Genomic DNA, 24,662 nt, shown 5'->3' on the forward strand with positions numbered 1-24,662 from the left:
TGCCTTTTCTCTTGCCTTGGTGTCTTCTCTTTCTACTGTGGTTCTGCCTCATTTCACCATGGTCTTGGCCCCAAGCCAACCCCTTGGCTTCGCTCTGAAGATGCAGCCAGTTTGGCCTTCGCTGCCATCGTTACCCATCTGATGCCATGAGGCTGGGTTCAGACATGGAACGGCCCCATTTACCAAGGAGGCTGGGCGTGGCCACGTGCCCAGAGCCTTCCACCTTTACCAACCCAGCCCTCGCCCACATATTTCATTCCCAAAACCATGTCGGATCCCATTCTCACTGCTACAACTGAAAATGCACTATATCCTCTCAGGCAAGATTGAAACTTCATGTCTTGCTTCCAAAAATGATTGTGGCAGGGGCCCTTTGAAAAAGGTTTCAACCTCAGAGTCCAGTGCCCTTAGGTTTACTCCTCCAGGTGCAATTTCCAACCATTCTCCAATTTATGGGCTAGATGCTGAATTTAATCACCATCATGACATCATGTATGTCTCTCCCCCCTCCCTTTCTCTCTCTCTCACACACACACATGCACACACACCATGTAAGATACAGTAGTGAGGCAAAGCCATATCTGGACCAACAGCCTGCATGGGGGAGGGTAGTTTGGGTGGAGGGAGAGTGCTAGAAACCCTCATCCCTTGCTGCCCAGGCCCATGTGTGGCTACTTGGGTCGTTAGTCCAGCACGTATCACATCTGCCACAGAGCACCTTGCTGCAGGGTCCCTGCCAGGGACTGTAGCTCGTGGGTGAAGGTCTCGCTCAGAGCAGTGAATCCCAGGGCATCTCTCACAAACTCAGCATGTTAAAAACCTCCCCCTAGGGATCTGCCAGGAGGGGCAATCTCCCCTTCCTCTCCCTCCTCTCCCCCCTCCTCCCCTCCCCCGCTCTCGGCCTCAGTCGATTCCACTAGCGCTGGCACCGAGCTGAGCCACTTTAGCTGAGCCACTTTTTTTTTCTTTTTCTTTTTCTCTTTGCTCAGGATCACAATTGCCTGAGGGACTGAGACTTTCTTTCAAGTTGGCCGAGTCAGGCACCTAACTCAGACCTGGGTTTCGTATTTTTATAATAAAAATTCCACAGAAAGCTAGACTCAAAGATCTTAGCTCAACAGGAAGCCACTCCCTGCACCTACTGGCTCTTGGCTGGTAACTCAGCACAGCTGCAGCCGTCCTTATTGGCCAGGCCTGCCAAGCTGCTCTTTCTTCGTCATCAGTGTCCTCACAGTGGAAATATCCCCAAGCTGCTCTGACCAGGGCCCCTCTGACTGCAACAAAAAGAGCCCGGTTTCCTTTTGTAAACTGGGAGAGCGCATCGGCTGAGCCGGGACAGGGGCGGCAGACACTGATTTCTGGCCTGCCTTCCTCAAAGGAACCTAAGCTCTCTGATGCCTGAGACCTTGCTGGTTTACTGTGTCCAGCACAGAGCCTAGTGCATAATAGGCACACAATAAAAATGTACTGAACAAATGGATAAATGAAAGAATGAGTGCCTTCAAATACATGGTGACAGAGGGTGATTTGACCTTGGGCGGTGGACGCACAATGCAACAACATACAGATCGTGTATCATAGAAATGTAAACTTGGAACCTATCTAATCTTATTAACCAGTGTCACCTCAATCGTTTTTTTTTTTTTAAATAATAGGGATCACTTCACCAATTTGTGTGTCATCCTTGCGCAGGGGCCATGCTAATCTTTTCTGTATCGTTCCAATTGTAGTATATGTGCTGCCGAAGCGAGCACCACTCCAATAAATTTAATTTTTTAAAAAAATGAGTGCCTTATCCCCCCATCTACTCAGAACTGTTCTTTTCCAGCCACGTGACTCCAGAGGCCCTGCCTGGCCTTAGAGTCTCCACACCTCTGGGCAGAGGTGCTGGATCCAGGACAGAACACCTGACCCAAGCCAGGCCAAAGAAAGCCCTTCCCTGAGAATTTTTTCCAGCAGGAACTGAGGAATCAGTTTCTCTTTGCTGTAGGAGGGCAAGATATAAATTTAGATGCATGAGGCAGCCATGTTCATTCCCCATCTTTTACGTGACTGAGAGAGAATGCAGCTGGTACACAAAGACAGGTAGAGACAAGAAAGGGCCTCCAGCATCCCTCCTCTAGCCCCAGGAATTCCAGAGGCCCATGTTGTTCCACTTATTTATTTATTTTAATCCTCGCCCGAGGATATTTTTTCCATTGCTTTTCAGAAAGAATGGAAGGGAGAGAGAGACAGAGAGAAGACACATTGTGAGAGAGACACATTGACTAGCTGCCTCCCGCAATCACCCCAACCGGGGCTAGGGATTGAGCCTGCAACTGAGGTATGTGCCCTTGATCGGAATCGAACCCGGGATCCTTCAGTCCGAGGGTCGATGCTCTAACTGCTGAGCCAAACAGGCCAGGGCTGCTGTTCCACTTCTTTTTTTTTTTTGTGATCAAAGGAATGTTTATTACAGCATTTATGGGCCTACCTCCTCCATAAATAAATCTGTACAGAGTTGGGAAGTAGTACCATGATAGATACAGTGGGGAAGAGAGCATAGTATTACAGCTCAGGGGTCAGTATGTGTCATCTCATCAATCTCAGCAAAACTCCCTCCCCCAAGTGTACTAACAAGGCTGCTGGGATTTCCATTGGAGTGGAATCAGCAAGACCCCTGCTACAGGATCTCTCAGAATTTAGGAAGGCAGGGTTGGGGTTGGGTGGGGGGATTGTTGCAGGTTGAGCCTATGACCCAGGTCCAAAAGTTCCAGCCTTCTCTGCCACCTCCAGGGCTAACTTCAGGTTCTGGTCAAACAGCTCACACCTGATGGGCGTTTCCAGGGAGTAGAATGGATTCTTGAGGGCAACGTCTGAGTAAATCTCATAAATCTTTTGGAGTAGAGAATCTATCCCAGCTTGCCTAGGGTCTGCCAGCACCACGAACTTGATCCCTGTTAGTGTCCGGAAGCAGTGCGGTTTGAACGTGTCTGTCTCCAGCATCTCAGCGCCTGAGCTGCCCTGTTCAGGAGACAACTGGGGGGAGCCAGTTGCCAACAGCGAGTGGAACACGGAGGCCAACATGCGCTTCTCACTGGAAGCGAGGCGGGCCCGGCCCAAGGGAATGGACACCGGTAGCTCGCAGGGTTGCCTAAGTGCTCCAGCACCTCTGTGCCAGCCGCCGCGTACTTGCCCTTCACGTCCATGCCATTGATGGCAGCACGGCGGGGCCCACCCGGATGCCGTCGCGCCGGCCGAAGGCAACTAGCACTCGTGGGTCGTGTAGCTTGAGCAGCAGATCAAGCGGGTAACTGAACGTTTTCTCAGCCTCGGCCCGTGGCGCGTAACTGTCCAGCTGGGAAATCAGGCCACCAGCTCTGTTCCCCGCGTACACACTGAAAATCGCCACCGCTGCGGCCGCGCCTCCGGGAACAGCGGTCACGGGACGCACCCCGCCCCCCGCTCCCCTCCCCCCCGCCCTCCGCTCCCTCCCCCCCGCCCCCCGCTCCCTCCCCTCCGCTGCCCCCCCCCCCCCCCCCCGCCGCCCCCGCGCCCCCTTCTGTTCCACGTCTGGATGAAATCTTTGGCTGGTTCTTGTATGTGCCCTGACCAGGGATCAACCCGCAACCTTGGCCTATAGGGATGACGCTCTGACCAAATGAGCCACCCAACCAAGGCCCATGTCAGTTTTGAAAAAGAAAAGAGGAGTGAATCACCCTCCAGATGTAAAACATACCACAGAAGTTATAGCAAATAAACAATAGAAACAGACATACAAAAACCACGACTGCTGCTGTTTAGTGATTGGAAATCAAAGAAGGAAACTCGCCCGGCTGGGCTGGCTCAGCGCTTGAGCAGCGACCCGATCCCAGTTCGATTCCCGCCGCAGGCCCGGGTTGCGGGCTCGCCCCCCAGAGGGCGTCGTGCAGGAGGCAGCCGATCGATGACTCTCAGCATTGATGTTTCTCTCTCTCGCTCGCTCGCTCGCTCCCTTCCTCTCTCTGAAATCAATAAAGACATCTTTTTAAAAATTTTTCTGAAATTAATAACTATACTGCAGTTATGTAAGAATATGTGCTTGTTTTTAGGAAACACACATTGAAGTATTAGTGGTAAAGGGGCGTGATGTTCCAACTTACTTTCAAGTGATTCGGGAAAAGCACTTGAGAGCGAAAGTGATAAAGCGAATGAGACAAAACGTTTATGTGGCGAGTGGGAGTTGACCCATAAAATGAACCATCACCACGCCCCACATGAGGTTCACTGTCAACTGAAAGAGGTTTATTTATATTCCTCTTTTTTTGTTTGTTGATTTAAAATTTTTTTTTCAAATGAAATACATTTAGAAGTTCGCAATAAAAAAATAGCAAAATGCACCTGAAAGATTTCTGCTTCTGAGAAGACAGAGTAATGTACTTTTCCCTATTTCACCCACTAAGCACAACTAAAACCCTAAACATATATAGAGAGCTATATCTATTTATGTGGCCTCCCTCCCTCTCTCTCTCTCTCTCTCTCTCTCTCTCAACATAAGAAGATGAAGGGTGGAGAGAAGGCAGAAAGGCTAAGTAAGGCTAGGGACCTCGAAACCCAAGAAACAGCAGGATGCTGGCGAGTTCCCTGGGTTTTCCTCGCGCTCGGCTGCCCCAGTCTTGGAAGTGAAGTCTGCAGGCTGGAAACACCAAGGCACCGACAAAACAAGAAACAAAACAGACAAAACAAGAAACAAAACAAACCGCAACAAAAGCCTGCGCTCCCTCCCTAGCCGAAGGACCAGGAAAGGGGCAGCCAACCGAGACAGGAGACAGAAAACCTAGACAACCACTCTGCGCCTGCCAAAAACCACAGAGAACCTGTGGCCCCACCCACACCCACACCCACACCCACACCCACACCCGCGGGGACGCTAGGCTCCCACCCTCCCCAGAATATAAGGAGGGGGCGGGACTGTCACCCGGCCAGCTGGCACCGAGGCCTGCCACGCGCAGGTCAGCGGAGAGCACGCGGGAGCCCGGCCTGCGCCCGTGGGCAGGGGCGGGACGCGAATCCCGGCGGCCGCAGCCCCGCCGGCCTCGCCCGCGGGCACCGCCCCTCTCGCCGCGCAGGCCGGAGGAGAGGCCCTCGCCCCTGCAGATGTCAGCGGGGGCCGAGGGGGGCCCTGACCGGCTGGCTACTCCCTCTGGGAGAGAAAGCGGCCTCCACAGGAGGTCTCAGTAAGATCCAGTCAGATGAGACGATGCAAAAATGTCCATGTTTTGGCGAGCACCAGGCGCACAGGGCGTCGGCAAACAGCCTCTCAGAAAATCCTCAGGGGCTGCACCCACGCGTCAAGAACTGGGGGTGGGGGCGGGAGTGGGGTGGGGCGGGGGCGGGGGCGGGGGCGGGGCGGGGCGGGTCTTCACTGAGCATGTGCGGCGGCGACGGCAGCAGACGCGCAGAGGGGAGACCTCGCAGGCGAGCGGGTCCGAGCAGCCGCCCTGCGCCGGGAGCGAGCCGGGCCGCGCCTGCCGAGCAAGCTGCGGGAGACGCGGGCGAGCCCCGGCTGCCTCTGGGGCACCTGCCCGGCCTGGCGGCGACCCCCGTGCACTGCGGCCCGCGGGGGGCTGCCGGCCCTGCGCCCCAGCCCTGCGCCGCTCGCGCCGCAGCCTCCCGCCTCCTGTCTCGGCTCCTCCGCGAGTCTGGGGCCGGGCCGGAGGCGTGGGCTCCGCGCGCGGGGACGCCGGGGCCCCGCGCTGCGCCTCGCCGTTTCCTCGGGGCCACCCACAGGCCTGGAAAGCCGAGCTTGGGCACTTGCCGCAGCCCGGCCTCAGGGAGGTGTCGTGAACTCTAGTACAGAACGTGCGCCGACCAGGGATGGTGGTTGGACGGCAGGTGAGAGAGCGTGACGGAGGGTCCCCTGGGGCCTGCGCCCGGGCTCCGCGGGCCACCGCAGGGCCCTGGTCATGCTGCCACCCCAGCCCCTTTCCTGCCTCCTACTTTTTCCCTTTTTCTCTGAAAATGTTATAGCAGGAATGAGTATGTCAGACCTTTTTGTTTTACAATAAACACAGTTTTAGCATTAAAAAATGGCCATGTTCCCATTGGAAATCACTCATCATGCCAAGAACTGGGAAGATCTCACACTGAATGAGAAAAAGACAATCAACAGCTGCCAACACCCGGAGGACAGAGGTGTTAGCATTACCTGGGGCGAAAAAAGTATTTTCAAGGAACCACGATAAAAATGCTTCAACAAGAAATTATGAATTGCTTGAAACAAATAAAAAAATAAAAGGTTTCAGCAGAGAAATAGATCTAAAGAAGAACCAAATAACTGAAAAACCTAGCAGCTGACATTGAAGCTCAGTGAGCGGGCTCGACAACGTTAATGATAAACGTGTGAGGTGGCACAAAGCCGTACTCAAATGATCAATAGAATTTAAGTGGATTTACCTGAAAAGCAAAAAAGATTGTGTTTTCAATCTCTTCGTGAACTAAGATTTCACCTCAAGAAGGTAAAAAGAGAACATGAAAATAAGCTCAAAGTATGAGGGATTATTAAAGATAAAACCAGACATTCATCACAAATAGAAAAACACACAGCGACTGACTAGTAAAACTGATAAACCTCCGTCTTTGACTGGTCCAAAATAACAGACCACTCTTTGGCAAGCCTGATGAAGAAAGAAAGGAAGTGGCAGGGGAAGGAAGAGAGAAAAAGAGAAAAAAAGGGAAAATACACATGAACAGTATTAGAGGTTATAACTACAGATATGGAGATTTTAACAAATGATAAAAGTATAAATGGTCAAACTTGCAATAGTAAGTTTGAATAGCTGCATTAAAGATATATTTTAGTAGAACTGTCGATTACCAAGATGGACTCAACATGTAGACACCGCAGCAGAGCAATAATTATAGCAGGAATTGGAAAAGTATCCAAGGAGCTCTCCCCCCCAAAGGCATGAGTCCAGAGGGTTTTATAGGTAAATCCCACCAAACCTGCATAGAACGGAAAATCCCTATGATCTCTAACTTTTCCAGAGAATATAAAAATTTCCAACTTACTTTACAAGGCCAGCATAACTCTGATAACAAAGCAAAACAAAACAAACAGAAAAACCCCAGCTGGTGTGGCTCAGTGCTTGGGCATCGACCCATGAACCTGGAGGTCACAGTTCGATTCCTGTCAGGGCACATGCCCTGATTGCTGGCTCCATCCCCAGTAGGGGGCGTGCAGGAGGCAGCCAATCGATGATTCTCTTTCATCATTGACGTTTTTCTCTCTCTCCCCCTCTTTCGGCCTCTCTCTGAAATCAATAGAAACATATATATATATTTAAATATATCTTTATTGATTTCAGAGAGAGGAAAGGAGAGGGAGAGAGAGAGAGAAACATCAATGATGAGAGAGTCATTGATCAAGCCCGCAACCAGGGCATGTGCCCCAACCGGGAATTGAACCCCGATTGCCTGGATCCTAGGTCGACGCTCAACCGCTGAGCCACGCCCGGCCGGGCAGAAACATATTTTTTAAAAGAAGAAAATATACAAAAAAACTTAGTAGGAAAAAAAAGTCCCTCAAAAGAAACCTATGGGCCACTCCTATTTTGTTGTTGTTTTGTTTTTTTGGTTTTGTTTTTTTTTTAATTTATGAGGCTCTGTACTTTTTTAAAAATATGTTTTTATTGATTTCAGAGAGAGGAAGGGAGAGGGAGAGAGAGAGAGAGGAACATCCATGATGAGAGAGTCATTGATCGGCTGCCTCCTGCACGCCCCCCACTGGGGATCAAGCCTGAAACCTGGGCATGTGCCCTGCCGGGGAATCCAACCGAGATCTGGATCCCAGGTGGATGCTCAACCGCTGAGTCATGCTAGCCAGGCGAGGCTCTGTACTTTTTAAAATTAAATTCATTAGGGTGACATTGGTTCATAATAAACGATATAAGTTTTAGGTATACAGCTGTATAATATGGTATCTATATGTGCTCTACTGTATGCTCGCCACCTAAAGTCTCGTCTTCTCCTGTCGCCGTATATTTGATGCCGGTTACCCACTTTGTCCACCCCTTACTCCCCCTTCCCCTCTGAGAATCACTGTTCTGTTATCTGTACCTATGAGTTTGTTTCTGTTTACTTGTTCTGTTTGTTCATTTGTTGCTTTTTGTTTTACATTTCGCATGAGTGAAATCATATGGTTCTTGTTCTTTTCCATCTGACTTATCTCACTTAGCATAATACTCTCGAGATCCACCCATGTTGTTGCAAGTGACAATATTTCATCTTTTTATGGTCACGTGGTGTTCCGTTATATATACACGTGCCACAGCTTTATCCAATCATCTGCTGATGGACACTTACATTGTTTCCATGTCTTAGCTATTGTAAATAATGCTGCAATGAACATAGGGGTGCATCTATCTTTACAAATAAGTATTTTCAGAAATTTTGGGTAGATGCCCAGGAGACATTGCTGGGCCTATGGTAGCTCTATTCTTAATTTTTTGAGGAGCTTCCATACTGTTTTTCATAGTGGCTGCACCTATTTACATTCCCACCTGCAATATATGAAGGTTGCCGTTTCTCCGCATCCTCTGCAGTGCTTGTCATCTCTTCTCGTATTGATAATAGCCATTCTAACAGTGTGAGGTGGTATTTCGTGGTTTTGATTTGCATTTCCCTTATAACTAGTGATGTTGAGCATTTTTTAATCTATCTGTTGGCCATGTGTATGTCTTCCTTGGAAATGTGCCTATTCAGATCTTCTGCCCATATTTTATTTTATTGTTTGTCTGGTTGCTGTTGAGTTGTATGAGTTCCGTATATATTTGGGATACTAGTCCCTTATTGGAGGTATCATTTGCAAATATCTCCTCTCATTCAGTTGTTTGTCTTTTTGTTTCGTTGATGGGTTTTTGTTGTTGTGCAGAAGCTTTTTGGTTTTAGTCCCAATCATTTACTTTTTGCTTTTATTTCCTTTGCCTTTGGGGTCAAGTCCACAAAAGCCCCACTGAGGCCAGTGTTCAGAAGTTTAATGCCTATGTTTTCTTCTATGTGTTTTATTGTTTCAGGTCTAACATTCAAGTCTTTAATCCATTTTGAGTTAATTTTTGTGTATGGTGTCAGATAGCAGTCTAGTTTCATTCTTTTACATGTGACTTTCCAGTTTTCCCAACACCATTTATTTATTTTTTATTTTTTAAATATATTTTTATTGATTTCAGAGAGAGGAAGAGGGAGCGACAGAAACATCAATGATGAGACTCATTAATCGGCTGCCTTCTGCACGCTTCCTGCTGGGGATCGAGCCCGAAACCCGGGCATATGCCCTGACGGGGAATTGAACCGTGATCTCCTGGATCACAGGTAGATGCTCAACTGCTGAGCCACGCCGGCCGGGCTCCAACACCATTTGAAGAGACTTTCCTTTCTCCATTGTATGTTTTTGGCTCCTTTGTTGAAAATTAGTTGCCCATATATGTATGGGTTTATATTTAGGCTCTCAATTCTTTATAAAAATTTTAAAATTTTTTCCATCATCCTACTCTCCCCTCCCCTTTGGCAACCATCAGCTTGTTCTCTATATCTGTGTGTCTATTTTCTATATCTATGGGCTCTCAATTCTGTTCCATTACTCTGTATACCTCTGCCAATAACCGTATTGCTTTGATTGCTGTAGTTTTGTAGAATAGTTTGAAGTCAGGGAGTGTGATACCTCTGGCTTTGTTTTTTTTGGTTGTTTTTGAGTTTCTATGGCTATTTGGGGTCTTTTGTGTTTCTATACAAATTTGAGGAGTTTTTTGTTCTATTTCTGTGAAAAATGCCATTGGGATTTTGATAGTGATTACATTAAACCTGTATATTTCTTTAGGTAATATGACCATTTTAGCAATATTAATTCTTCCAATCCATGAACATGGAATATCTTTCCATTTCTTCAATTTCTTTCAACAGCTTTCTGTGTACAGGTCCTTCACCTTCTTTGTTAAGTTTATTCCTAGGTATTTTATTCTTTCTGTTGCAATTGGAAATGGAATCATTTTCATAATTTCTCTTTCTGATGCTTCATTGTTAAGTGCATAGGAATGCAATGAATTTTTGTATATTGATCTTGTAACCTAGAACTTTATAGTATTTTAAAGTATATATAAAGTATTTTAAAGTATGAAATAGTATAGCATTTTTATGGTTTCTAATAGTCTTTAAATTTTTCTATATATGGAATCGTGTTATCTGCAAGTAGCAACAGTTTTCTTCATTCCCAATTTGGATGCCTTTTATGTCTTTTTCTTGTCTAATTTCTCTAGCTAGGACTTCCAGTACTATGTTGAATAACAGTGCAAGAGTTTGCATTCTTGTCTTGTTCCTGACCTTAGAGGACAAGCTTTTAGTTTTTTACCATTGAGTTTGATGTTAGCTGAGGGTTTGTCAGGTATGGCCTTTATTACATGGAGACACTTAATTTCTATACTGATTTTATTGAGTGTTTTTTAATGATAAATGGATGTTGGATCTTGTCAAACGTTTTACCTACATTTGTCAATGTGGTCATATCTTTTATTTTGTTAATGTCGTATACACATTGATTGATTTGTGGATATTGAACCATCTTTGCATTCTTGGAATGTACCCCACCTGATTGTGATCTATGATCCTTCTAATGTATTGTTGTATTAGATATGCTAGTATTTTGTTTGGATTTTTGCACCTATGATCATCAGAGATATTGGCCTGTAATTTTCTTTTTTTGTGTTGCCCTTGCCTGGTTTTGGTATCAGGATAATGTTGGGCTCATAAAATGAATTAGGAAGTATAAACTTCTCCTCAATTTTTTGGAATAGGTTGAGATAGATTGGTATTAAACTTTTGAATGTTTGATAGAATTCACCAGTGAAGCCATGTGGTCCAGGACTTTTTTTGGGTGGGTGGGTGGGAGTTTCTGATTACTGTTTAAATTTTCTTGCTAGTGATTGATCTATTTAGGTTTTCCAGTTGTTGTTTTTTAATCCTCCCCAAGGATGTTTTTTCCATTGCTTTTCAGAGAGAGTGAAAGGGAGAGAGAGAAAGAAAGAGACATCAATGTGAGAGAGACACATAGACTGGTTGCCCCCTGCACGTGCCCTTACTGGGGGCCAGGGATCAAGCCTGCAACCAAGGTACATGCCCTTGGCCGGAATGGAACCTGGGAATCTTCAGTCTGCAGGCCTGCACCCTCAGTGGAGCCAAACAGCTAGGGCACGAGTGTTTCTTTACTAAGGATTAATCTCTGGTCACATGAACTTTAAAAACATTTGAGTTAGTTTTTATATTTCTGAGAATTTTAGAATACCCAATTCTCATAAGCACTTGCCTTTAAATTAATTTTCACAATAGCACCCAGAGGTAGAAAATTATCTCACATTTACAACATACATATATATAGACATACATACAGAGGACACAAACAGAGACCTTTTAGCCATGAGAAAAAGTTACTACTTTATAAAAGAACAATTGTATCCAAATTCTGCCCTGGAGTCATTTACAATTTTTATCTGTCCTTGACAAGTCAAGTTCCAAATGAACTTCCCCCTTTTAAAATAAGGACAGCCATTTTTAATACCTCAAAGAATTGTGTTGAGACTTAAATGACATCATAATTGATCTATTTATCTGAATCCTCTTTTGTAGCTTCGAGTCTTTGTCATTGGCCCTGGCCAGGTAGCTTAGTTGGTTAGAGCATCGTTCCAGTACATCAAGGTTGTGGGTTCAGAACATCTCCAATCAGGGCACATACAGGAATTAACCAATGAATGCATAAATAACTGGAATAACAAATTAATCTCTCTCTCTCTCCCGTCCTCTCTCTCTAAAAATCAATAAAGAAAATAAAACAAACCAAAAAAGGACAGATTAGATGGGCCAGGAAGGGGCTGACTCCCACTCGTGAGTGTGGAGATAACACCAGTTCCCTTTGCAAAGATGGTCCCTCCAAGCCCAAGGTAAGCAGGAGAAGTGTGCAGGCGGGGGCCCAGAGGAGGGGGCCCTAGGGTTTATTCCAGCAAAGGAACCAGTTGAGACAGAGGGGTGAGAATACCTGGGAAAGGAGGATTCTCAAGGGAGATTGCTCCGAGTCACACATGGAGTCTTAAGAAATCTTCAAAAGAGGCAACCAGGTGTGGACAAAAAGGGGGCTCTGTTATAAAACTGACAAGTCCAGTGATTGAAAGGAAGGTCCTGTGAAGGCACAGGGAGCAGGAAGAGAGTCAGGCTCTGACTGCTGCTCCTAGCACCCCACTGCGAAGGTCCCCATCCCTGCAGCTCTGGGAGAACTCCCTGCATGGACACTTGCGGGTCCCTAGCACTGCAGTGCACCTCTTGGCTGCTCTTTCTCTGAACCACGAACCATGCAGCAGCTGGCTACAGCCATTGCTCCAAGGACACAAGGGGTGAAGGAACTGCCAGGCTGCTCGGCTGCCATAGCAAAACATCGTGCACATGGGCAACTTAAACAATAGACATTTGTTCTCACAGTTCTGGAGACGGGAAGTCCCCGGTCAGGGTGCACACGATGGGTTCCTGGTGAGGGCCTCTCCATGGCCTGTAGACACTGCCTTCTCCTCTCCTCTTAGGGCAGAAGATTATTTTTTGAGTTTGAATAAAATGTGTCTCAGAGATCTTTTTGCATTGGTCTGTTAGCTTCCTCTATTCTAAAGTCCAGTTCTTTCCACAAGTTTGGTAAGTTCTCATCAATTATTTCTTTCACTGAGCTCTTTGTTCCCATCTATCTCTTCTCCTTGTGGTATACCTATTATCCTTATGTTGCTCTTTCTAATTTAGTCAGATAGTTCTCAGAGAGTTCTTTCATTTTTTTAAAGAAATTCCGTTATCTCTCTCCTCCCTCCTGAGTCATTTATAGGTTTTAATCTTCATGCTCACCAATTCTCTCTTCCATCTAGTCTGCTCTATTTTCAGTGCTCCCTAGTGTCTTCCTAGTCTCCTTTATTGACTTCTTCAGCTCCAGAACTTCTTTTTGGTCCTTCCTTATAGTTTCAATCTTTTTGGTAAGGCATTCCCTTTGTTCATTGATTTTATTCCTGAGCTCATTGAACTGCCTTTCTGTGTTTTCCTGTACTTCACTGAGTTTCTTTATAACTACAATCTTAAATTTTCTGTCATTTGAACCACCATCTTCCATGACTTTGAGTTTGGTTTCTGGGGACTGTTTTTTGGGTTTTTTTTCCTGTTACCTTGGTTGCTTATGGTATTTAATGGTTTGATTCCCTGCCTGAACATTGAGGTAGGGAGCTTTTTCTTGTTTAGATACTGTTTGTTTTCAACAATTCAACAGGTAGATAGGTAGGTTACTTTGTTTGTGCTATGGTGCTTAGGGCATCTCAGTTTTCTTTACCAGGCTCTGCCAGGGAGTGTGGGGCAGGTGAGGTAAGTTAGCAATCTTGCAACTCCACCCCCCTTCCAGTAATGGCTGTCTGCACTGTTGTGCTGTTTTAGCTTCCCAGCCACCTCTACCTGGCTTTGCCATGATGGGGAGAGAAGGGAGATGGCCTTTTTCAAGAGAGAAACTGCTTCTTTTCCTCTTACACTCCAGGCCATAGTGTGAGGGCTGCACCCTGACTTCTCCTCTGCTACCACTCTTGCTGGAGTGTGGTGGATGCTGAACTGTGTCAGTGCCCACTGTTTGGTCCTTCCCCCGCGCTACTTCCCCTAGTTATTTCAATACGCCCACCTTCTGATGTTCTGAATTGTTCAGGTGTGTTTGTGTGTTGAGCAAGGGATCCTTTACTGAGTTATAGTTGTCTGACTTGTTGCAAGTTTAAGTGGAGAAACAATGGAGTCTTCTTACTCAGTCATGATGCTGACATGAACCCGGCCACTCCTATTTCTAACTTAGATGTAAAAGTTTTAAATAAAATGTGAGCAAACCAACCTAAAATTATGTTAAAAGAATAATTCATAATGGCCAAGTAGGGTTCATTCCAAGCATTCAAAGATCCAAAATTAGAAAAAAATGAAGGACATTGACATGTGAAGAAAGTAAAACATAGGATTGTTTCAGTAGGAGCCAAAGCACATGAATCTCTTTCCTATGACTGAAAAAGTCCTTCAACTTATGAATCCTTAGAGAAGCAGAACTTGGCTCCTATTACAGAAGCTGAACATATCAGATACCTGCTTTCACTGACCCTCTGCCGCTGAGTCACAGGCACATGACCAACCAGACTCACAGCAGACTTTGATTCAGGAGCTAGTATCACAAAGGAGTAGTGGTGGTGCAGAATTCTCCCTCTGCCGCAGGGAGGTTGTGATAACACTGAGTCCCTGGCTCGGCAGCTGGAGCAGTGCAAGCTTCAGTGACCTGGTCTTGCAGCAGGAGCAGAGCTTTGCTCACCAGACTGGTTCTGCAGCCTAGTTCTGGGCACTGTGCTGGCTACACAGTTCCAAGTCTGCTTCTCTAGCCCTCACTGACAAATCTGTGAAGTAGCCAATGCATTTTTAATAAATTCCTTTCAGCCTAAATTAACCAGAACATCTTCTGCTGCTTACAACTAAAACCCCTATACCAATGCAGCAAAACCCAACAGCCTCAGGGGCCTTATTCCACATCACAGTCTCTCTCTATACAACTTTCCACCTCACTCCCTGTTGCTTGCCGCCTCCTTTTCTCCACATTTTCAAATACTTTTTGCAGCTGGCAAATTATATAAATGGTCAGATTAACTGCACCCCTTGTCCAGTCACCAGCGGTGAGCAGACAGGGACAGGCTCATGTGGTTGCATGGTGCCCTTTCTGGGGGACAGTAGGTAGGACATTCTAATCATCAGGAGAGGCAATAGATCAACAGGCATGGAGGCCGAATCTCTGAAACAGGCACCTAGCCTGGTGTCGGGAAGTCCTAAAAGGCCTTCTAGACAAAGAAATTCTGGGCTAGACTTTCCATATAAGTAAGATTTACACAGAAGGCGATAAGGGATAAGAGAATCCAGGCACAAGAAAGAAAATGGTCTAGAGTGAAGGGTGGAGTGTTGCGATGGGCTGGACAGGTAGGCAAGGACCAGACCACACACGACTCTGTAGGGGGAAGTGGTGGCGGTAGGAACAGAAAAAAGTGGGTGTGGGATTGGAGATAAAATCAGTGGACTCTGGTGACAAGTTAGATGTGGGGATGAGGGAGGAGCGGAGCTAAGGATGACTATTAGGGATTTTGTTTAATGATGGGATGGCTAGACCAGCAATTTTCTTTCGTTGGTTTGTTTTGTATTTTCCTTATATATATTTTTTTCTTCTTTTTGGCTTTTGTTTCATTTTGTCTTTGTTTTTGTGCTTTTTCTTTTTTAAAAAAACTTTTTGAAATTGATTTTTAAATTATTATTTTCTTTAGAGAGAGAGAAACATTGGTTAGAGAGTGAACCAGTCGGCTGCCCCCTGCACATCCTATTCGGGGCTGAGCCTGCCGCCCGGCCACGTGCCCACCGGAGCCGAAGGGCAGCCTTTCAGGGCGCGGCGGCGGCCACCCAACGCGCCGCGCCGGCCAGGGCGTCTCTTATTTTTTTTTTTACTTTTTGTGTGTCTATCTTAGATCTGCAATTTTAAAAAATATATTTTTTAATTTATTGATTTTAGAGAGAGAGAGGAAAAGAGAAACACCAGTTTGTTGCCCCACTCACGGGTGCATTCCTTGGCTGCCTCCTGCATGTGCCCTGCCTGGGCTCAAACCCACAACCGTGGCGCAGCAGGGCGATGCTCCGACCAACTGAGCCACAGGGCCAGGCTGGCAATTTTCAACCCATGTGCTGAAGAATTTTTAAAACATGCAATACCCGACTATTTAGTCAGAGGCACTGACCTTTTTCCCCTTAGACTGTCAAATTAGAAAAATGACAACAGCCAGCACAACAATGGCCACCCAATGTGAATGCTCTGTCTTGAACCATAAATATATAGGTCATTAAGTTGTACCTTCTTGGTCACGTTACATAATAAGTTTCCATCTGATTGGTTAATTCTTGTACCAGAAATCCTTATATACAAGTATAGGCACCCAATGTTTTTTAAAAAATCACTTTGGAGCAAAAGAGGGAGGCAATTATCCTTTTTTGTTTTTGTTTTTGGTAAATCAATCAAAATTATACCTATTTTTTGTCAGATCAGCAAAAAAATATTTTTGGTGTGCTGTGGAATTTTAGTAATTAGTTTGTGTGCCATGAAATGAAAAAAGCTGAAAATCACTAGGCTCAACAAATAAATGTATAATGGTACCATTCACCAGGCTGGAGAACATGGGATAAGCTACTTGGAGAGAGATGATGTGCTCAGTTTTGAACATACTGTTTTAGTGTCTTTGGGACATCCAAGAAATCCAAAAGGCAGTGGGACATATGTGTTTGGGCGCAGGAGAGGGGCCTGGGCTAGAGATAAAGTTTTGAAAGTCACTGGCGTACCAGTGGTAATTGAATGCAAGCGAATGGACAAGAGTAGTCTCAGGTGTGTGTGTAGCATAAAAAGTCACCCAAAGACCAAAGTCTGGGTGCAGGTTAATTTTCATGAAGGGCAGAGGAAGAGAAATCCACAAAGGAAATGGGAGAAGGGGTGACCGGAAAGGTAAAAGGAAAACCAGGAAAATTAGTGTCACGAGTCCCAAGGTGGGTGTGGCCATGAGCATGCAGGCTGCAGAGAAAAAGAACGTAATGGAGACGTGTCCAGTGGGTGTACAGGGGCACTGGCCACCTTGGCAAGAACTGAACCAATGAAGGCGTGGGGGTTAATAAACTAGCCTAGAGTGGGTGAGAAGGCAGAGGGAGGTGAGGGTTAAAATTAGGCAACTCTAAGAATGTAGCTGTGCAGGGGAAGTGACAGTGGCAGCTGGAGAGGTTTCTAAAAGCTGGATGAGGGTGGTGGTTAGAATTCACTCCCAATCTCCCTGGTGTAGGAGGAAAGTGGGAGAGTGGAGCTAAAAGGACGGCTTGGGGGAGAGTTGTGGAAGGGGGTGATAAGGGCATGTGTCCGGGAGGGAGGCTGCTCACTGGGTCCCAGGGGCCCCTATCAGGCTGGCATTTCCTCCCAATCCCCATCCCTTTCCTGCCCTGCCAGGCCCTCCCCAGAGCTGGAAGAAAGACGGACTGAGAGCGGCACACCCTGGAAGAAGCGCTGTGCTTTCGGAGGTTTTCCTGCCTGCCTGTAAGCTGGGGCTGGGGCTGGGAGAGGAGGGGGCGTGAGCTGGGAGAGGAGGGGGCCTGAGGGAGGGGTGAGGGCCAAGCAGCTGGAGCTAGCAATTTAGGCTTTGGGGGGCAAGGGTAGGAGAGGGGAGTGGTGAGGATGGGAGCTGTGGGGGCTGTTTCTGGAAAGGATCCTAGAGGCTTCAGTGAGAGCTAGGGCCCAGGGGAATGTTGGGGGCCAGTGGGGTACCCAAACTTCCCTTGTTCACAGGTCCCCATGACTCTCATTCTCTTGCTGCTCCTGCTACCAAGCCTTTCACACCCCCATTCCACCTGTGAGGTCTCCCAAGTGGCCAACCAGGTGGAAGTGAACTGTGAGAATCGGGGGCTGAAGGCACTGCCTTCAGATTTGCCAGCAAACACAGCCATCCTCCACCTGGGTAAGAACCCCCTGGGCACTTTCTCCCTGGTGTCCCTGGGGGCTCTGACTCACCTTACACAGCTACATCTGGGTCACAGCCAACTGACTAACCTGCAGGCTGATGGGAAACTGCCAGAGCTGGAGACCCTGGAAATACCCCACAATAAGTTGATAAGCCTGCCCTTGCTAGGACAGACACTGCCACGGCTCACTACCCTGGACGTCTCTTTCAACAAGCTGGCCTCACTGTCCTCTGATATCCTGGATGGCCTGAGCCAGCTCCATGAGCTCTATCTGCATGGCAATAAGCTGAAGACTCTGCCCAACCGGCTCCTGGCGCCCACAACCCAGCTGAGGAAACTCAATCTGGCTGACAACCAGTTGACAAATCTGCCCCTTGGGCTCCTGGATGGGTTGAAGGATCTTGACACCCTCTACCTCCAAGGAAACTGGCTGCGCACAATACCAACAGGCTTCTTTGGGAGGCTCCTTCTGCCTTTTGTTTTTCTCCACAACAACCCCTGGTACTGCGACTGCAACCTCGTTTATTTCAGTCACTGGCTGCGAGACAATGCTAACAATGTCTACTTATGGAAGGAGGGTGTGGATGTCGAGGCCATGACCCCCAATGTGGAGAGTGTGCAATGTGTCAATATACCCAAAACACTCGTCTCTGAGTACTCAGGGGATGGCTGCCCCCCTCTCATTGTTGAAGAAGATGAAGACTACTATGACAGCTATGACGAAGACCCTAAGAGTGACAAGAGGCCTACCACAAGCGCTGTGGTCACCAACACCAAAGCCCATTCAACCCACTGGGGCCTACTCAACTCAGAATCTACTGCTTCTCTAGACAGCCAAATGCCCTACTTGCCTCCAACCCAAGAGTCCACTATGAAAGAGACCGCATTCCCAACCACCACAGAATCCATTATATTCTCCAAAACTCCAAAACCCACTCCTGAATGCACCACAACCCTGACCACCTCAGAACCTACAACCCCAGAACCCACAACCCCAGAGCCCACCACAATCCCCACCACCCCAGAACCTACAACCCCAGAGCCCACCACAACCCTGACCACCCAAGAACCCACAACCCCAGAGCCCACCACAACCCTGACCACCCCAGAACCTACAACCCTAGAACCCACAACCCCAACCACCCCAGAACCCACAACCCCAGAGCCCACCACAACCCCGACCACCACAGAACCTACAACCCCAGAGCCTACCACAACCCTGACCACCCCAGAACCCACAACCCCAGAGCCCACCACAACCCCGACCACCGCAGAACCTACAACCCCAGAGCCCACCACAACCCTGACCACCCAAGAACCCACCACCCCAGAGCCCACCACAACCCCAACCACCCCAGAGCCCACCACAACCCCGACCACCCCAGAACCTACAACCTCAGAACCCACCACAATCCAAACCATGTCCGGGTTGCAGTCAGAACCAACCATATTAGCCACCACAGAACCCATCTCCCTCCCTGCCTTAGAGTCCACAACAATCTCTGAATCTGCCAACCTCCCCAAGGCCCGGGGGTGGGCTCAGGGGAACGTGGGCAGCCCCAGAAGTGACCCTTTCCTCACCCCTGACTTCTGCTGTCTCCTCCCCCTGGGTTTCTATGTCTTGGGCCTCCTCTGGCTCCTGTTTGCCTCTGTGGTCCTCATCCTGCTGCTGACCTGGGTCCGGCACATGAAACCACAGGCCCTGGACTTTGGCCAGTCTGTTGCCCTGGCCACAGGCAAGTACACCACACATCTGGAGCTGCAGAGGGGAAGGCAAGTGGCCATGCCCCAGGCCTGGCTGCTTTTCCTCCAAGGATCACTCCCAACTTTCCGCTCCAGCCTCTTCCTGTGGGTCCGGCCGAATGGCCGTGTGGGGCCTCTGGTGGCAGGACGGAGGCCCTCAGCCCTCAGTCTGGGTCGTGGTCAGGACCTGCTGGGTACAGTGGGCATTAGGTATTCTGGCCACAGCCTCTGAGGGTGGGTGATTTGGGGACTTTGAGAGGCTCTGATGGGCTTTCTTATTGGGATCTAGCAGGGGTGGGGTGGGTGAAAAGCACAGGGTCAGGGGAGGTCTTAATCACTTTTCCTTTATCAGAAGCCTCCCTTTCATACCAAAGGAAAACCATCTCAGACCCAGCAAACCAGGACAGGTAGTGAGATGGAGTTGGGTGGGTCATAGAAGAAAGCTCCCAATACTACACTGGATGGGGGTAGGGGTGTTTCTGAGATCACTAGGTTATTACCACTTTGGGGAAGTTATAGGAAAAAGCAAATAGAAAACAGAATAGAGCATAGCCCCCACATTTATCTGTATATTGAAAATTTGAAGAGATTTATCAAGATGTGAACCTTGATTGTCTCTGGGTGGTATAAATATGGTTTCCCTTTCCTCTGCTTGGCATTGTCTAGTTTTCTACTACTATATTATTTGTATAATAAAAAACAGTTTCAAAAAGAAAAACTAGGTTCTTTTGGAGAGGGAAAGAGTGGCTAGAACACCTCTCCCTGGCGTTCCCAAGGCCCCAACTAGCCCCACTCTAGTTGCACTACTCACCCAAAAAAGCTCTAGTCTTAGCTTGTACTTCCCTTGCTTGGGGTGCCTACTTCTCTCCTCCAGGGGTGACTACCCTCCAGGCCACCCCAAGCACCAGCTCCAGATCAAGAACCGTAAGTTTCCCTGGAGGTTAGTAACACCGCTGAGGCCTACCTGCCTGTGGCTCGCACTACTAGGCGTGAAGGTGGGCTTGTTTGCACCTGCAGCCTCAGAAATGCAGCTCCCCGTTCTTTCAGTCAAGTGGGACAGAGGAAGGGTCTGGGTTTTACTGAATAGTCTGTTTCCTACTCTCAAGCTAGGATGCTTGCAAATGGAACTCACTTCTCTCACCCGGTGCCAGTTTCTCCCATTCTCTTTACCATGTTCGATGGGGCCTTCTTTCCTACCTTGTCTCCAGCCCAAACCAAGGCTTGAGGCCCAGAGAATGGGAAGGCTGAGGCTTTGTGGCTTCATGGAGTCCTCCTCCCCCAGATGGTGCTAGAAGAATCTTGCTAACTTGAAAACCCGACTGCATTTCTCCTGCTCTGAACTCTTCCCCAGATAGAGAACAAGCTCTTGAGCTCGACAATCAAGGACTTCTGTGCACTAATCCATTGGACACTCTGGCTTCATCTCTCACAAACACTTCACCTGCTGCCCAGCCTTTCTCCTCTAAGCCTTTGCTCTCACGTCAGCCAGGAGTACTGCCCCGCCCCCTTCCCCAGCCAGTCTAACTGCTACTGTACACAGGTCTCTCCTCCCCAGGCAGAGCCAGGTACTCTAAATTACCCAGCAACGGTCTATCGCTACACTCCCAGCTCCCCAGCTGCTCCTGTGTCATCTTCCCCTCTGGACTTGGAATTTCTTAAGTATAAGACTCAGGCCTCAAGTGTCTCAATGTGGCCAAAAGGCCCAGGCCAACATGTACATGGAGCAGGTAAAAAGATAGGCAGAGGTAGGAGGGCCCAGCTGGGAAGCCAGGCTGCTGAGCTCCACCTCTTCTATCAAGAGGCTCTGCCAAGGGGCCAGTTCCCACCTGCTGCCTGCCTGTCCCCTGGCCTGGCTCAGAAGCCTTCAGGCCTCATACTGCCCAGCCCTCCTTCCAGTTGACCTTTCCATACCCTTTTATGCCCCCAAGAGGTTTTTAGGCTCCTTGGGGGCAGGGCCCAGGAATCACACCAACAGATAAGACAGTCATTCTCATAAAGCATTCATTCTCAACCTAGCGCCCAGATCAAGTCTCTGGCCAATAATCTCTGGTTCCTCAAAATTCCAGTGTTTGGGGGCCTTGCTTCTGTGCTCACTCCCTCAAGCTATGTCCCCTCCCCCCCCCATGTCAGCCTTCTCTTCTCAGACTCATTATTCCCTCCCTCTTTAGGCCACAGAAGTAGTCACCAGACCCCATAGGCTTTGCCTGGGGATTACATGAGATGACTTGTGCTGACTTGTGCATCTGTCTTCTTGGGCGAGTGGCTGGGAAGCAACACACATGGCCTGGATTTTGGTTTTCCTCATCACATCAGCTGCTGCAACAAGACTTATTTACATAGTATTTGCATAAAATCAACAGGTGCTTTTTCTTTAATAATTTTTCTTAAAAACTCCAGTTTCTGTTCTCAAGGGGCATTGCTTTTTTGTCCAGTCTCCTCCCCATCCAGCCTCACAACTTTTCAGATTTGGGGATAGTGTTATCAATCCAATTTATTGATTATGTCCTCAATGAGGTGGAGGGAGGAAGGACCACATCCTCCCACTGCAGACCCTCTGACCATCTTGACAGCTTCTGCTCTCTCTGGTCCCCTCAGCTCTGCCTTGGTTTCCCTACTGAGAAGGGGAATCTTCTGCTGTCCTATGTGTCCTGAAACTAACATCCAAGAGGCGGCTGGAAATCCTCAGGGAGTTTCTCAGCTTCCCCCAAGGCACAGCCAGGGACAGAGAGGTCATGAGGATCAGGACAAGCAGGGTAAGCTGGAGCAGGGGTAGGACAAACCAAAGTCTTTTACCGCAGAGGAAGGAACCACACTGTGGAGGGAAAATAAATAGAGGGGCCCAGGGCAGCGGTCCAGGCCCCCCAGGGGCACACTGACTGTAGGAGCAGCAGGCGAGTGGGAGCCCCAGCACACTGGCTCCAGGCCCCTCGCCTGCCTCAGCCACTGAGGAAAAGACGCTTGTAGGCCTTGTTCATCTGCTCCAAGAAGATGAAGGTGAGGACGGTGTGGGGGCCCAAGCGGGCATAGTACGGTGTAAAGCCCTTCCACAGACTGAAGAAGCCCTCGTAGCGAACGACCTTCGCCAGAACATCCTAGACAGGCAAGTGGGCAGGACACTGGGGCTAGGACCTGGCCTCTGGGGCCCTGGTCCTCATACCCAGCTACCCTCACTATTTTCTCAGGACATCCAATCCTCCAGCCCAAGCCCCCAAGCCCTATTTCCTCACCAGGCCATTTTTGTATTCTGGCTTCCCATCAATCATTCGCATGTTCTGGATCCTGAAGAAGAGGAGGCAGGGGCATGAGAGATATAAAGGGGGCTCTCCCTTCCTTCTCTAGGCCCAGACTTGCAGACTCACCGGGTCTTGACAATGTCCACGGGCATGGAGGCAGCAGTAGTGACCAGGCCACTGATCATGCTGGCACAGAAGTGGCACAGGATGTTGTCAGAGAAGTAGCCTATGGGAGGCAGAGTAGGGAGTGGCAGTCAGCTCGGAGCAGGCCTAGGCCAGGCTGGGAGCTGAGGGGCCAGCTCTGGGTCTCACCTGAGTCCAGTAAGAACTGCTTAGATTGGGAGTATGAGGCGAGCTGGGCAGCATTGACGACGACCGCCCGAGCCATAGTAGGGATGCAGCCCTGGGTGTGGAGTGGAGGAGTCAGAAATGCCTGAGACCTGATCCCATATCTCCCAAGTCTCCAGCCCCTTCACTCACCCTCCATAGTGTGGGGACACCCTCCTCCCGGGCGATTCGAATCAGGGCATTAAACACGTTTTTGTAGCCACGGCGCTGGTCGGCTGGAAGCCTGGTGGGAAGGCAGGGAGAGGCCAAGCTCAGGACAGACAATCCTGCCCCACATGAACAAAGAAAGGGCGGCCAGAACAGATGAATGTTCTGCTCTATATAAAATAAGAAGTTAGTCCTTAATTCTAGATTCCAAGGAATGGGGCTGGAGGCAGGCTCAGACCTGGAACTCACCGGCCATCAGCAGTCATGCGGATAAGAGCCACCTCAGCTGGTGTTCCCACAAAGGCACCAGTTGCACCTGCAGTCATGCCAATCAGGGCCTTCAGTAGAAAGCCGGGGGGTGTACCATCAGCCCCAGTCAGGCGTTCAAATAGCACAGTATAGATGCCAAGGCGAGTGGTGGTGTAAGTGGCCTGGCGCAGTAGACCAGCTGACAGCCTGGGGGGTGAAGGGATCAGCGTATCAGGCCAAGGTCTGGAGCTGCCAACCCACACCCTAACCCCCATTCTGCAGCCTCAATACCCGGTGTAAATGCCCCTCAGTCCTTCTGCTTTAAGGATACTGGTGAGGGCATGGAAGCTGGTTTTGTACTCTCGTGTCTTGGCTCCTTCCCCGCTCAGCTGCATCCGGTTCTTCACCAGGTCCAAGGGTTGCACAAAAACTGTAGCTCCCATCCTGGAGGAAGACAGGAGTAGAGTCAAGGGCCAGGTGTCCCAGGTCTACCAATGCCCACTGGAACTTGACAAGAAGGGTCACAAGGGGCAGGACCTGCCATGCAATTGATGAAATGTTCAAGAGGTTGGGGGGCATGTATATAAGTCTATGTGTGTATCAAGAGCAAAAGGTCCAATGGTCCAGGGGGAGCCATGCAATCAAAGTGCTCCATGAAGCTCCAAGGGGGTCAAGAAGTAACCTGGGACTGCATGCAGTCCGACCCATTCATGACCCGCAGGAGCCATGGAATGACCTGGAACTCCATACAGTCCAGCAGAGCCAAGCAATGGGTTGAGACATTCTGGTGGCGCGCGGCGGGAGCCGTGCAATCACCCTGCATGTAGCCTAGTACGGGCCCTGCAACGGGTGAAAAGGTCCTGGTAGCCCATCAAGGACCTTGACATACACTGAGGACGGTGCTGACCCTGCAACAGACCCCAAGATGAACTGGGCCCGGTTCCTTGCACCCGTCCCTTCCTCCTCTTTCCCATCCCTGGGGCCTGCGCTTACCCGGCCAGGCCCCCAAACAGGAACTTGACCGACTTAGGGGACGTACGGGGTTTCCCGTCCATCCCGCCGGCCGCGGGACTCGCCGTCGCCGCCATCACTACTCGATGGCCCTCAACACCCGGTCCTGTACGCGCGCGACCCCGCGCGCGGCCCCGCTCGCGCCCAAGGTGACACCGCGCGCGCAACAGGGGCGAGGGCACGCGCGCAAAGCCCGCCGGCTCTCAAGTCCAGAACCTCGGAATGATGGCGCAGGCGCAGGCGCCCAGCGCAAAGGTGGCCGGGAGTAAGGCGGAGCTGGAGGAGCTCAAAGATGGGTGCGCGAAGGGGTGTGGCTGATTTAGGAAGCCAGAGCATTGGCGCAATTTTTGCTGAATTGGAATCGCGGGAAAG

General features: G+C 49.0%; 2 protein-coding genes, 1 non-coding gene and 1 pseudogene across 4 annotated transcripts; 1 reads left to right on the forward strand and 3 right to left on the reverse strand.

Annotated features, from left to right (window-relative positions):
- Nucleotides 1–1,647: 1,647 nt before the first annotated feature.
- LOC148091210 (U6 spliceosomal RNA) lies at nt 1,648–1,754 on the reverse strand. The gene has a single exon (XR_015715953.1). It is a non-coding gene; the product is annotated as a U6 spliceosomal RNA (small nuclear RNA).
- Nucleotides 1,755–2,129: 375 nt separating this feature from the next.
- LOC107528017 (trafficking protein particle complex subunit 4 pseudogene) lies at nt 2,130–8,571 on the reverse strand (annotated as a pseudogene).
- Nucleotides 5,691–20,014, forward strand: GP1BA (glycoprotein Ib platelet subunit alpha). Of its 2 annotated transcripts, none has more exons than XM_016200993.2 (3): nt 5,691–5,853; nt 17,051–17,137; nt 17,387–20,014. In XM_016200993.2, the coding sequence occupies exon 3, from the start codon at nt 17,393–17,395 to the stop codon at nt 19,532–19,534; it is 2,142 nt and encodes a 713-aa protein (XP_016056479.2). In that variant the 5' UTR covers nt 5,691–5,853; nt 17,051–17,137; nt 17,387–17,392; the 3' UTR covers nt 19,535–20,014. The 2 variants fall into 2 exon arrangements, with proteins under 2 accessions (XP_016056479.2, XP_016056480.2); XM_016200994.2 differs by lacking the exon at nt 5,691–5,853 and adding an exon at nt 9,092–9,327.
- Nucleotides 20,015–21,644: 1,630 nt separating this feature from the next.
- On the reverse strand, nt 21,645–24,531 carry SLC25A11 (solute carrier family 25 member 11). The gene is made up of 8 exons (XM_016200995.2): nt 24,273–24,531; nt 23,571–23,723; nt 23,280–23,486; nt 23,016–23,106; nt 22,848–22,938; nt 22,662–22,761; nt 22,530–22,581; nt 21,645–22,394 (listed from the first exon to the last, which is right to left on the reverse strand). The coding sequence occupies exons 1-8, from the start codon at nt 24,365–24,367 to the stop codon at nt 22,239–22,241; spliced, it is 945 nt and encodes a 314-aa protein (XP_016056481.2). The 5' UTR covers nt 24,368–24,531; the 3' UTR covers nt 21,645–22,238.
- Nucleotides 24,532–24,662: the final 131 nt, after the last annotated feature.

Source organism: Miniopterus natalensis, chromosome 17 (assembly GCF_054644295.1).
Source record: "Miniopterus natalensis isolate mMinNat1 chromosome 17, mMinNat1.hap1, whole genome shotgun sequence".
Classification (NCBI taxonomy): domain Eukaryota; kingdom Metazoa; phylum Chordata; class Mammalia; order Chiroptera; family Miniopteridae; genus Miniopterus; species Miniopterus natalensis.

What these genes read in the sequence shown, in the direction of transcription:
- GP1BA (XM_016200993.2), top strand. Translation starts at nt 17,393, where the DNA reads ATGACTCTCATTCTCTTGCTGCTCCTGCTACCAAGCCTTTCACACCCC.
- SLC25A11 (XM_016200995.2), bottom strand. Translation starts at nt 24,367, where the DNA reads ATGGCGGCGACGGCGAGTCCCGCGGCCGGCGGGATGGACGGGAAACCC. An exon ending in CTGTTTGGGGGCCTGGCCGG is followed by an intron (nt 23,724 to 24,272) that starts GTAAGCGCAGGC and finishes GTCTTCCTCCAG; the next exon opens with GATGGGAGCTACAGTTTTTG. An exon ending in GCAGTTCTTACTGGACTCAG is followed by an intron (nt 22,762 to 22,847) that starts GTGAGACCCAGA and finishes TGCCTCCCATAG; the next exon opens with GCTACTTCTCTGACAACATC.